At 41.0% G+C, this 14,455-nt stretch overlaps 1 protein-coding gene across 1 annotated transcript in view; it reads right to left on the reverse strand.

Annotated features, from left to right (window-relative positions):
• Window positions 1–14,455, reverse strand: part of vps4a (vacuolar protein sorting 4 homolog A) — a 62,181-nt gene that overhangs the window by 24,198 nt on the left and 23,528 nt on the right. Inside the window, exons 5-7 of the mRNA XM_072435025.1 lie at window positions 9,232–9,351; window positions 883–1,039; window positions 560–708 (exon numbers count right to left, since the gene is read on the reverse strand). Coding sequence (XP_072291126.1) covers window positions 560–708; window positions 883–1,039; window positions 9,232–9,351 — 426 coding nt within the window. The remainder of the gene's footprint in view (window positions 1–559; window positions 709–882; window positions 1,040–9,231; window positions 9,352–14,455) is intronic.

A 14,455-nucleotide genomic window follows, 5' to 3' on the forward strand; every position in this document is an offset into this window, starting at 1 on the left:
TTTTTGCTCAATACCCAAGCTTGTCTCTTCAGCAAAAGTGTTTGTCCCTCTGCTGCTGATCCATTCATATCTCTCACGCTGCTTTTGCTCTGTTGGGAAGGGTCAATCGCACTCACTGCTCCCTCCTTTGACCATTCAGACCACCACGCGCACGCAAAAATTCACACATGCATGTCAAGTGTGTAGTGCAATGTGAGAATTGGGTGTTATCAGATATTATTTGTCAAAACCTAATTGTGTAAATTCTATGGTTTTTCACACTTTTTTTACAATAAGATCGTTAGGTAAATTGTAGAATTACCTATACCTATGTCACACCTGCTGCTCATGTCATGACATTATAAACTTTATAAAAACTTTTAGTAAATCCTTAAGGACCATAATGCCATAACGCTCTATTACTTAATTGAAACATGTATGTGCATCTGCTTGGTGAATTCTTTTTCAAACAACATTGTACAGCTTTTGCAGATAAAGTTGTGCCAATACAGTCAATATGTCAAAATGCTTAGCTGTCCAAACAAATGGAGCCTCCAAATTCGAGGTGCTCAGAGCTCACCTTGCATTTGGACCAGAAACTCAGTCTTGATGCGTCGTGCAGCCTCACTCTCATTCTCATTCCTGGAGCCGCACAGAGAGTCTACCTCGTCAATGAAGATGATGGAAGGCTTGTGTTGGCGTGCCAAGTCAAACAGGTTCTTCACCAACCTAAAACACACAGACAGAGAAGTGACAGGAGCAAAGGAGGCAGGGGTGACAGGAGCAGAGGTGACAGGTACAGAGGGCGGCGTGCTGGACAGGAGCAGAGGTGCCAGATGCAGTGCGCAGAGTGCTGGACAAGAGCAGAGGACTATGCTGGACAGGAGTTGAGTGCAAACCTACTTTTCACTCTCGCCCAACCACTTGGACATGAGGTCTGATGAGGACACGGAGAAGAATGTGGAGTTGTTAGCTTCAGTGGCCACTGCCTTGGCAAGGTAGGACTTTCCTGTTCCTGGGGGTCCGAAGAGCAGAATGCCCCTCCATGGTGTCCGTTTCCCTGAAATCAAATTACCAAACCAAAATAAGACAGTACAACACTGTAGGGATGTCACAATACCAAATGTTAAAGTCAAGATTATTGCAAGGATAAATATTGCGATTTTATGGTTAAAAAGAAATGAAACTTTGATATTGTATTTAAGCTTACAAATATTCCTGTAATTGCCTTTATTAAAATGAACCTGCCGATTTACTGCCATTTAATAGAGCAGATAATTAAAAATATAATGGTCACAAACTGATTAAATAATATAAATGTAAGCTTATTGCCCCCTCATTGCATCTCTTTTAAATATTATATTAGTTATTAGTAAGATGAGCTCCATGGTAATTCTCAGGGGCAGGTGTAGATGATTATATCACCTGCGGAACGTCTTATGTCTCGACAAACACGTTCTGCATTCCCTCTCAACACCAGACTACTGGCACCTGCGCCAATGAGCTCAGCACGAGTCTCTACACAACTCCAAAAGAAAAGACTCATTCAAAAAAAATACTATGATACAACCAGTCGCCCACTAATGCCGCTCACAGAAGGACAAGTCATCAGGCCGCGGACTACAAAAGGACAAGACCGCCTTGGAAGGAGGTGTGTAAAAGAGCCACGTTCATACATCGTTGAATCAAATGGAGGGTTCTACCGCAGAAATCGCCGCCACATCCTCCTTGTCGCCGAGCCACCACCACCTCAATACGTCGACCCCACTGACTCTTGCCCACCATCGCCGGATGCAGTTAAGCCGGACACTCTTCCGCCCTCACAGCAGGCGTCTCGCTCTTCTCAACCGGCTACTCAACAGTCCACCACTGAGCACTTGAGAGCTTGCTCTCCCACCAAAGTGTCGCAAAGCGTTATGTGGGGGGTGAATGTGAACATGTATATTTGTATGCCTTGAATTAATGTTCAAAATGTACAAATGCCTTGAATTAATGTTCAAAATGTACAAATTTCAAAATCAATACATATGGCACTTGAATGTACTTTTTTTTGTTATCTCTTGAAGCCCAATGACATGATACATTTACTTTCTAACTAGTAGCACCATTTATTTTACAAATGTCACTCATTTATAAAGTTCACCCTTGAGAGACTCAGACATAGAAACAGGAAAGATGTTTTAGCGACCTTTATTGCAAAGTTTATTTGGCGCTCAGACCCCGGTGGAAGACGTAGCAATCATGGGCACTCCATAATCTAATTGAATTGGATGCCTTACCCCGGAGCCTGGAGACTGGTGGTGGCAGATATGGGGAGAAGGTAGAGAGGATGAGGAGAATGGAGAGGAGGAGTAGGGGAGGTGGTGGGTCGGAGTACGGTTTGAAGCGGTCGAGCCATCTGCCTGGGGGCTTAAATGCGACCGCTGATTGGGAGCGGGGAGGAGTGACTTGGGAGCGTTGATTGAGGATGAGGAGCAGGTGCGAGGGGCGATAACGCAGACGTCCCCTGTCCTTACACCCTCCCTTCTTAGCCATCAAAAACTACAAAAACCTCTTTGGGAAAAAGTAGAAACCTGGAAGAGTCCATGGTGAAGGAGGGATCTGACTCTCACAGACGGACAGGTGGACGCCCGCTTGAGTGCGATGATGGAGCTCGGGAGAGGTGTCCTTCCATGGTGGCCGACGCAGATTTAAGTTAGGTCTTCCAGGTGAACTTGCGCAGGCTTCATTTATGACCAAGCTGTTTATATTTTCACCAAGCTGTTTGATACTGTTTGTTATGTCAGACTTAAGTTTTGTTTTCTACAGAAAGCACTAACTAAAAGGAGAGGATGTAGATAATTTAGTATGATTATGTATTCGCTATTTGTTCACTGCCAGATGCCGTACTTATTAGATAGTGCGCATGCTCCACCTTACGGCACGCGCTTAGGAAGTAGTTCTGCTCTGATAACACAGTCACGTTGTGATGCTGGAAATATGATGTGTGATTAAACACGAGCTAAATTTTGACCAAGACTCCTCACTCATTTCGACAGCGGTGCTTGTGACTTTGAGAAAGTCACTTCCCTTTGACTCACATCAACAACAAACAGTTTTGTGAAGAATAAAACAGTGTTTACAGGTATGATTACGCTCTGGCACTACTAGGGCTGAACAATTAATTGCATTTGCGATTAAATCGCGATGTGATCAAACAAGATTTGCTAATCGTAACGTACGCGATTAGAATGTGGTCATGCACAGGGGTCTCTCGCTATGTACATTCAGGGATGGCGCCGGTTCCGCCGTGGCAAGTGCGCCTAGCGCGTGGAGCGTGGCTAGCCGGGGTTAGCGGGGCAAGCGCATGGATGTATTATATTATCTGGATAGGGTACGCCCCCTCTGCCTCTGGCTCCAAATTGAGTAGTGGCCACTCCGTAGAATGCAGCCTTATGGTCGGACCATTTCAGGAGTTCGGCCTCTAAAATTACCAAACATGCTAAATTGTTTTTAGTCTAAAAATAAAATAGAAGGAATTTCACTCTTCAACTGTTTCTAAAATACTTAAAAAATACATTTTTAACCTTCCGGTGAACGGTGTACGCGCACCGAGCGCGCACGTGACCCTCATGAACGAGCCTCAGAAGAACATGTGACGGAAACTAAACACAAGCAGAAGAAAGTGACGAGACGAGAGCACGATACACGTAAGTTGTGTTTGTATGTCATTCCTCACGTTTCACACATCGTTCCATATGAAGTGTAAAACAACGATTACACAGTTAACACAAGTTAACACGAGCTAACGTAAGCTAAAGTTTAGCTACACAAAGATGCAATAACACGTCGTGATGGCTCGTGCTTCTGCAAATAAATAACTAATTATTTCTCTTACTAAATGTTCTATTAGACAAGAGGTTATGCACAGATCAAGGAAAACTAGAGAAAGAAGGGAAATAAAGTGATGTTTGTATTATGTGCTTTAAAACACAACCAATAATTCAAATATAACCTGCTGAAATGGGTCATATCTTACATATATAAATGTAAAGGTGTTTAAAAGTGACAGTGCTGTACTTACAGGGGCTGAGACCACATTTGAGGTTTTATTACATATTTCATAATGACGTGTGCTATGTTTAAACAAAGCACACGCTTGTTTTCTATAGGAATGTCATGGATTTACTTCCATGGAATATGTAGAGATTTAGCAAACATGTGAGTTATGTTCTAACTTCTAAGGTTTAAACTTATGCATAAATAAATGACTTTTGGTTCTAGATTTAAAAATTAATGTGAAAAGAGGAACTTTTGTGTTACAGAGCGAAATGTAAATCTGTCAATAACATATTCCAGCTTTTCTCTGTTAAATGTGCAGAATATATCAATGTTCTAATGAGTATCTTTCTCATCTTCAGAGTGCTGACCAGTGAGTTTAGTCTGTCTGTGCTGTCCAGAGCTCTACAGGTCACTGCAGGTCACTACAGGTCACTGCAGACCCAATCACTGCAGACACAGAGTCATCTCAAGTAAACTCCTGACGACTCCAAAGCAAAAGGTATTTTAATAATAACTTCTGCCTCGACTAAAAGTAAACTGTGTAGAATCAGTATTTTGAATTTATAAAATGTCTGTTTTGTTATGACCAAAAAAACTAAATGATAATTGTTCTTCAAAAGAGCCACTGATGTGTCACATGTGTCTGTGAAGCAGCTTCAGGACAAACATGTGAAATGTATGTTATATGACTTGTATAATCTAAAACATATGAAGTGTATGTTATATGACTTGTATAATCTAAAACATATGAAGTGTATGTTATATGACTTGTATAAATCTAATACATGTGAAGTGTATGTTATATGACTTGTATAATCTAAAACATATGAAGTGTATGTTATATGACTTGTATAATCTAAAACATATGAAGTGTATGTTATATGACTTGTATAATCTAAAGCTGTGACATGTTCTGTTTGTCTCAGTCATACGATGGAGCTGAACGGTGCAGTTACTGAAGTACAGAAGACTGCGTAGCCATGGAAACAAAGTCTTGTTAAATACTGAGATATTCAGTATTTAACACAATAATGTCACATTCATGTGCATATAACTGATGTAAAAAGAGTGTTTATTTTACCATTATTATTAGTATTATTTTGTCTTACGCTGTTTTTATTTTATCTTTATTTCCCCCTCCATTCTTTATTAAGGTATGAGAGGTTCTGTCTAGAGGAGTTTTTGTTTATAAGAGTTCTTCTATTAAGATCGATCTATTAAGAGTGTTTTTTAAACTTCCTATAAGTTTTCTGTCCTTTTCCTCTGGATCTACTGTGTTGCAACAACAAAATTTCCTCATGTGTGGACAATAAAGGAATATCTTATTTTATTCAGTTTGTTCCATTTGACTTATACAGGTTGTTTTATCATTGTTAATATTTTTATGTTGCACTGAATCACCAAAGCAAGTTCCACTGTTTGTGAATTCTGTTCTTTGACAATGGAATAAACCTTTTCTGATTATATTAATGATGATAATAATAATAATGAACATTACACAGACTCAAACTCCTTAATAAGGGACTCCCACATTGTTGCTTTAAAACTCATTGTAGCTTTAAAACTCAACTAAAACTGGCTAAAATCAATTTATCATTTGTAGTTATAATCAGATTTGCATTTATTGAACAAGTTCATTCATGTTCATTATTTGTATTAAATACATTAATAAACAAATGTGTTTTGTATTTATTAAAGATTGACATGATAAAAAAACGACACAAAAGGAAACTGAATATAATTAAATACTGCTTAACTCAATTATGTAACAGAATCGATGATTATATTTTATATTTCTTCTCATCTGATTAAAAAAAATGCATATTGGCCAAATTATATTATGTAAATAAATAACTGAAAAGTTAATAACAAAATAAATACCCAAACCAAAAACTACAGAAAATGATGAGGACGTTATTAAACCTCTAAATGTAATTCATTGTCATTAAACCAGACTTTTTTTTATCTTAACACTTCTTTATAATTCTCTTAAATATCAGAGCTTTACAACATGATACATGTATATTTATAGATGGATATAACAATCCATCATTATACGTTACGTAAACAGAATATTTCAAGCCGAATTATTCCAAAAGTCCGTGTTGACTTCTTAGTCTTTCACGCTGCTGTGACGCGCGCGCTCCCGACGCCAAAGCCTCACGGCGATGACGTCACAAGTCATCGAGTGGGAGGAGATATACCAGTATTCAGGAAGTAATGCGGAACTAAAAAACTTTTTTGGAACCATGCGCCAATGAGCAGCTCCATAGGTTTCAATGGCGGCCATCTTGGCTTCCGGGGGCTTGGGCTAGCGCCGGGAGCGGGGCACTAGCACCGGCGGAGCTAGCGCTGACCTAAACAAACCCAACCCGCATGGGTTTCGGCCAATCACGGAAGCAGTACATGTGCTTTCCTCTCAGTGAAAATCTCTTCTGTCATTCTGACAGGATGTCTAAGGTCTAAACCAGTGGTCCCCAAACTACGGCCCGCTGGGCCTTTCAATCCGGCCCGCCAAGCTTCTCCAAGTTATATTAAAAAATATTTAATTGTTTTTTAGCAAATGTTGGAGTCAAACTCATGATACTGTGGCTGGCCGTTCATTTTCCCCTTTCGCCTGTAATGCCCACATTTCCCCAAGAGATGGCACTGTTCCCTCTAAGCTGTGCACTGCTTGCACATAAAGATCTATGGCGCGCAGAAAATAAAATTCACCACAAACGGCCACTGGGGCCAATCAAGCAGGAAGCGCAAGTGTTTGACACACTGTAGATATTGTGGACAGTAGAAGCACTGTCCAGGGGACACGTCGTGTTCTCTACATTTTTAGTTTCAAAACGCTGTGTGTTTTATTACAATCAGAATCATATTTACTGAGAAATTAGCCTTATTAGTCCCGCAGAGCGGACCGCGGCCCGAGGCGCAGCGCGGACCGCGGGCACGTTCAATAGACACTGGCGTGTCACTATTGTGTAAATAAGACTTTCTTGGCCAGACCTGACTCACGAATCAAAAGACAACATGTGCATCATTATCTGGATCATATTATTTCTGTGTAAATCTCATGTCACAACGTAACACTCACTCGATGAGTACGAGCTCAGGAGCAGATGATCCTGATGTGAAGACACAGGTAAATCAGCCACACAGAGTCATCAAGGACAGAGGAGACACTAGAGACAGCTGTGATTTGTTCTAAAGCAGGACTAAAGCAGGACCGCGGGGATGCACCACGGACCCCAGATGCGCCGCGTGCGCGCCGCGTGCCCACGAGGCCCCGGTTTAAAAGACGCATCACTACTGCGTTTATTTCTGTGTAAATATCTCATGTTACAACGTGGGCACCTGCGGTTTATGACAGGTGCGGCCCTGTTTTTTTATGAATAATATCATCCAGAAATGGTCTTGAAGTGGCACATTTTGGAGCAGTTGATGAGCATAAAGTCACAGCAAGAAGCAAACGCAGCATCAACCTGGACAAAGTGTCCAACCACTGGAGACGTGAGAAGGACAGATGTGCAAAAATGTAACATTAAAGTCAAAATGTTTGCATATTCTGGTGACATTTATAAAGTTTTTTTATTTATTCCATGCTGTTACTACTAGATCATTTATGGGTAGAAGAAATGCTGATAAAAAACGGTCCAACACTCTTAAACTTAACGACTTTTGTGCTTCACTGAACGAAACAAAACCTCCGGAGGACGAACAGAAGATGCTGGTCTTGTTTGGTTCGACCTGCATATGAGACATTCAGTGTCATGAACATGAACAAAGCCCGTCACAGATCCAGCTTCACTGACCAACACCAAAGGATCCATCCTGAGAATTGCCACAACAAAACTTACACCAGACTTTGATGCAAAACAGGGAGATCAACAACACTGTTCCCACTGAAATTGAAGGTCAATTTTCCTGCTGTGTTTATTCAACTGAAATGTAATTAAATTAATCATTATTTAATGCATTTGGAAAACAATTATTACATTGAGCCTTGCATTTGGTGCTTAGTTACAAGTTACAGGTCAAATCTTGCCTGTAATTTATAGTAATTCATTAATTCACACAAACACACCATATTTTCCTGGCCCGGCCCCTTGGCCAAATTTTAGAACCCAATGTGGCCCTCGAGTCAAAAAAATTGGGGACCACTGGTCTAAACGCTGGCAATTGACAATTACAAGTTTTGACAAGAAACATTAGTTTCTCACTAGAGCATCCTCTTGAGACCATCTCATTGTGGTCATCTCACAATTTCATATTGTTCACTTTATGGAGAATAAAGACTAAGTCAAGGAATTCCCTGTCAAAAAAGTAGCTGGACAACCGGATGCTCCTGGAAACTGAAGGTCCAAATAACCCTGATCTTGACTATGAGGCCTGTGTCCAAAAAAGGCCAAGAAGAGTTGATTTATCCAAATGATTCCAGCATTATACTGCCATTAGCTAAAACTGTGTCCATTGGTAATACATTTAAATGACTATGTCTTAGTATTTATTTAACATTTTTCATCTTATTTAAGTCATTCGTTACGCTTTCTTACAAAAAAAAAAAGAGGATACAATATAATAAAAAAAAATAAAAAAATCACATTAAAACGCAAATGCAATATTGGGAAAAACAAAATTGCAATTAGATTATTTCTCCAAATGGTTCAGCCCTAGGCACTACCTGTCTCCTCCTCTTCCTCCTTTCAGCTTGTGTGTTCCGTGGCTCCAATTCTGGGTCGTGCTGAACGTGGCCGTTTTGCACTTTAGCGCCCTCAGCGGTGTGGCCCCTCGCTCTGCCCTGTGTAAACTCTTGAAGCAGCGGCATAAAACAACTGTACTCGCGCTGAATGTAGATCGCGCAGTTGACTAGGACTAGTGTGGACTGTTGTGTGTAACAGACCGGTCACTCAGCGCGCCACAGTCACATGTACGCCTTACAGTGATTATAAGCTGCCCGTGATTTGCACTAGTGTAGAACTCTGTGTAAAGGACCTGTCGCTCAGTGCGTTTATCCAGTCTTGTTAACACGCTGGGCTCTGTCCGGCACACACACACATACAAACACGTCCGTGTGACTCGCCTGGACACATTTCTGCGGTATACCCCAGTTTCAAAAAGCCCCTACCGTGGCCATAAATAATTGCGATAATTGAAAAAACTGTTAATCTTGAAATTCTTAGTACACAGATAAGAAAACTACACAAGAGACAGGTGCAGTACCTGTAAACAGGTGTGGGAATTTGATTGGCAGGATGACAGCCTCCTTCAGAGCTTCTTTAGCTCCCTCCAGTCCAGCTACATCACTCCACCGCACATTGGGTTTCTCCATGACGATGGCACCTAATCAGACACAACACAAGGCACTAACAATCCCAATATGGCTTTATAGACCATTGGAGACTACATGTAACATACTTTAATAATTGTGTCAATTGAAAACAGTAATTATGGATGACACAAACCACTCCAATGACCAAAGATGGGATATGTGACTCGCCGCAGAACACAAGCAGCATTAAATAACAAACAAAAACACATTTCAATAAAACTAAGAGTAATACTTCCAGTGTTGTCAAATTTCCATTTCCAAATTAAATCTGAATATCAGTCTAGTCCTTGATCGTTGGTGAGATTTGTGTCATCAATTTCTTTGTGAGGGCCTTTTTTCCTGCAACCTAAAGTCATTTCCAAAGGTATCCATTTATTGTGTCCATGGCAGGCGTTTACAGGTCAAAGTTCACAGTTCTAAAATTTAGTGATACCACTCAATTTTAGAACACAGACAATGTTAAAAACAGTCTGCAGTGCATTGTTGATTTCAGTCCAATATTTCTAAGCAACAAGACAGTCCCAAAACACGTAATAGTGGTTTGCTTCCTGGCTACCAGTTTCTCCATCAGTTAGCATTTCCTTGTAAATAATTGAGCCCTTTGATAGGTGTTGTGAATTAACGTGACACACTTTTCCCAAAATAATCCCTCCAGAAATGTGATTTTGCTGTCCTCCACTGGGATGTGCAACACAACTTAATATTGCTCCCACCTGATATGACCTTAGTATAATAATAATAATAAATATAGCCGCAAGCGGCAATGATCAGCCCTCGCCACGCCACCGCCACGACGCAAGAGGAGGGGGCGCCCCAATTGTCCTTTTATTACATCTACTGCTGAATCTGTGACGCTGTCACATCTCCCCTTTGTTTTACCATTCAAAAAGCAATTTATTTTGAATTCTTGGCAAAACAGACCGTGACTCTTTGAATAAAAATGTGTATAACTTTTACCCCCGAAGAGGAGTCTCACCAAATTTCAGGTTAATAGGGCTAACGCTCTAGGAGGAGTTTGTGAAAGTATAAAGTGTAAGCATGTTCTGGCGATTTCCCCATTGGAATAACATGGGAGGTTTCGGTCATCGCTACGGCAACGCCATAACAATTATGACATGGGTCTCATTGACTTTTTTTGATGGGGATGCCAAAATTGAGTTTTGTGTCAAATTTCGCAAAACTAAACATTTAACCTCCATATAAAATCTGTAGGGGGCGCTGTGGCGCCAAATTAATTTATTTCACTTCAAGTAGGTTTAGGGAAAAGAGTTTAACAACTGATTCTAATTTGACGCAATTCGGACTTTATCTGCGCAAACGGCAGCAAATTTTAAATTTGGGACATTTCTGAAATTCTAGCTACAGTTTGACCTACAGAGACCGTGACAGGTATCAAAGTAACTTTAATAACTTTTGATGTCCCACTCCTCAGTATCATTTTCACCAAATTTCATTTTTTTAGGGCCAACGCCCTGGGAGGAGTTCATAAAAGTACGACGTTTGGAAAAACTCCCGAGTCATGCTTAGCCATTTTTGAACCAATATGGCCAAAATTTGGTTGGGCGGACGGCGTTCCCGTAATAATATTTTTTACTTCTCTTGTCACCATCTACCTCTGCGCCAAATTTCACGATTCTGCAATCAGATTTTTTTTGGCGTCTCGAGGAGAATATAATCCATGAGTGTCAAAAAAAAAATCAGACAATGTTGAGTTTTTCACACAATGGGTAGGGGGCGCTATAGAGTAAATTTGTTACATGAATATTAATTATTAAGACCATAAAAACACATTAGTGAGTGAAATATGAGCTCCGTAGATCAATTCCAATAGTCCTTGAAAAAACATTAAATAAGGCTTTTTAAAGGCTTTTTTAAAGGCTTTTTTAGAGGCGTGTTACGCGGAGACCGTAAAGTACAATTTTGAAAAAAAAACAGTCAAACACTTTGATTCAACATGGCTGACTTCCTGTTTATCATAGAGCGATGCTGCCAGGTGCGTTTTACTCGTCAAAGGTCGCTCTATCACTGTGCCAAGTTTCATGTGCTAAGGACAAAGATTAAGAGTTTCATGTTTTTTCTCTTTTTCTCTAGGCGGCGCTATTGCGACGGGCGTTCTCACAACCTATATTTTATTCGATTTTGCGCTGAACCGATCGCATCTATATCCCCATGTGGGACTTTTCATCGATGTTCAGGAGGTCAAAAATGCCTCACAAATCCTCTCAAGAGAATAATAATAAGAAACCGAAGAAAAACAATAGCTCTTGCCATTTCATGGCCGTAGCGGCGATGATAGCTCTCGCCACCCGCGCGACCGCCTTCCCGCGCATCTGTTTATATCGCGATCGCAACCCTGCATTCTCTCCGTCCGACCACCATCCAGAAAAAAAGAATATTGTGTGCCCTCAGTCACGAGCAGTGTTAGAGATGAGAGGGTTTTAAGAAATTGTTTCAAACTAACTATGAATTCATGTCTTTACTTTGCGGGGGGCAAAGCGTGGGGAAAGGGCCGCAAAGCATTCTGGGACATGTAGTTCTAGTGATAAAACACTCGTAAGAACGTAAACAAACGCTCGGCCGCACGTGGCAAGAGATGAAAGAGCAACATATTTGTCACGTGACGGGAATGTAGTATCTGGGCTCCGAAGGAGGCCCCCTCCTCCCTTTACCTTCTTCACCTAGCAAGAGACCGGCCGCTAACGCTAATGCTAACGCTGATGCTAAGGCTAATGTTAATGCTAACGCTAACATTAATGCTAGCGTTTACGCTGACGCAAATGCTAATGCTGACACTAATGCTAACTCTAATGCTAATGCACGAATGCTAGTGCTAATGCTATTGCTAATGCTAAGACCGCGGTGCGAGAGGAAATTATCCCCTCAAAATAGAAGAGGAAGTGAAACGTTAATTGTGCCCCTGCTGGCCAATAGTGAAAAATACACAATACCTGTAATGCACTTTTTTTCATGGCCCTCCCCACTCTCTCTCCTCCTCCCCCTCCCCCCTCGCTCTCTGTCATCCTCCCTCTCCCTCTTCCCCCTGACTCTCTCTCTCCCTCTCTCTCTTTCTCCCCCTCTCTCTCTGTCCTCCTCCCTCTCCATCCCCCGTCTCTCCCTCTCTCTCCTCCTCCCCCACCCCCTCTCTCCCTCTCCCCTCATTCCCCCTCTTTCTCCCCCTTTCTCTCACCCCTCTCTCTCTTTCTCTCCCCTTTCCCTCGCGTCGTTGGCGCTTAGCTTGAAGCTAATACAGGTAATATGCAGATCAAACATCAGTAACAACACCAAGCATTCAGATTCTTATCTCTAAACCCACAATAAAGCACAGTAAAACAACCTCCTGTGTCACGGACGCACACGAACCAATATCACACAAAAACAGGGGCGAAACGAAGAGCTAGCACCAGCTCCGAGGCACAGATCATAAACAGTGAACGTTCCGTTTGGCTGGCGAGGCGGCCGCGCCTCTATTGGTCAGGTTTGGTACTGCAGCTTGACATGATAATTACAGCCAGGCCTTCATAACAGAAATAATTCTGATTCTTATTAAGTACATGGAATGCATGATCTACAATTAATTTATTAAATTGCGGATTTTTTATCTGATGAGTCATGATTAAGTCATTATTAATACAGAAAATAACACTGATGGACACGAAACGTAACATCGATTAGTTTACACCTCATGCTCACTAACCAGTGTCACTGACCGCAAGGCCAACGGTTCTGAAGGAAATCCGCCGCGTTTTGGTTTTTTAAAGCGGCAGTAAAGCAATAAATATTTGAATCACCGTTGACATTTCAAATAGTTTGTCCTGTCAAATTGCAATATCAGGGTATTCCAATAGGCATGACTTCTCCTTGAAAAAACATGAAAATAAGGCTTTTTTTAGAGGCGTGTTACGCGGAGACCGTAAGGAATATTAAAAAAAATAAATAATGATTATTAAATTTCAATGTCTCTAGATGCAGAAAGTGTTGTTTTGAGCTCGATCGGACGAAAAACCTAGGACGATTTTGAAAAAATAAAAACAGTCAAAAACTTTGATTCAACATGGCTGACTTCCTGTTTATCATAGAGCGATGCTGCCAGGTGTGTTTTACTCGTCAAAGGTCGCTCTATCACTGTGCCAAGTTTCATGTGCTAAGGACAAAGATTAAGAGTTTCATGTTTTTTCTTTTTTGCTCTAGGTGGCGCTGTTACGACGGGCGTTCTCACAACCTATATTTTATTCGATTTCGCGCCGAACCGATCGCGTCTATACCCCCATGTGGGACTTTTCATCGATGTTCAGGGGGTCAAAAATGCCTCTCAAATCCTAATCCTAAGAGAATAATAATAAGAAACCGAAGAAAAACAATAGCTCTTGCCATTTCATGGCTCGAGCTAATAAGAAATCGAAGTAAAACAATAACTCTTGCCATTTCATGGCTCGAGCTAATAATATTCCGATGCGATCAAATATCATAAACTATACATTTTCGGAAAGCGCTCGCGCACCATATAAATTTGGCTCACCAAATTTCCGGATTAATCAGGCTAACGGCCTAAGAGGAGTTCATAAAAGTATACAGTGTAAGCATATTCAAATTTCAGAGATTTGGCAATTTTCCCATTTGAATAACGTGGGAGGTTTCTGTCATCGCTACGGCTACGCCTTAACAAATATGACATTTGTTTCACCTCAAGTAGGTTCAGGGTAAAGGGTTTAACAACCGATTCTAATTTGACGCAGACTGTCTGCGCAAACTGCAACAAATTTAAAATTTGGGAATTTTTGGAAATTGTAGCTACAGTTTGCGGCTTCGTCACACAGAGACCGTGACAGATAACAAAGTAATTTGTATAACTTTTGATGTCCCACTCCTCAAAACCATTTTCACGCCTTGGGAGGAGTTCATTGGGAGGGCATTGGTCTCATTGGCTTTTTTGATTGGGACGCCAAAATAGAATTTTGGGCAACATGACAGAAACATTTTGAAAATGTTCTGTCAATTTTAATTTAGAATTCACTCTTCTAGGGGGCGCCCATTAAATTTTTTCCACAATAAACTGGTCCAAACTTGAAAGTTTGATATAAATTTGGTCCTGATCGGACTAATTTTGCTCGAATGGGA

Source organism: Eucyclogobius newberryi, unplaced genomic scaffold (genome assembly GCF_026437365.1).
Source record: "Eucyclogobius newberryi isolate DKJ021-1_F unplaced genomic scaffold, fEucNew1.0.hap1 SCAF_7, whole genome shotgun sequence".
In the NCBI taxonomy this organism is placed as follows: Eukaryota; Metazoa; Chordata; class Actinopteri; order Gobiiformes; family Gobiidae; genus Eucyclogobius; species Eucyclogobius newberryi.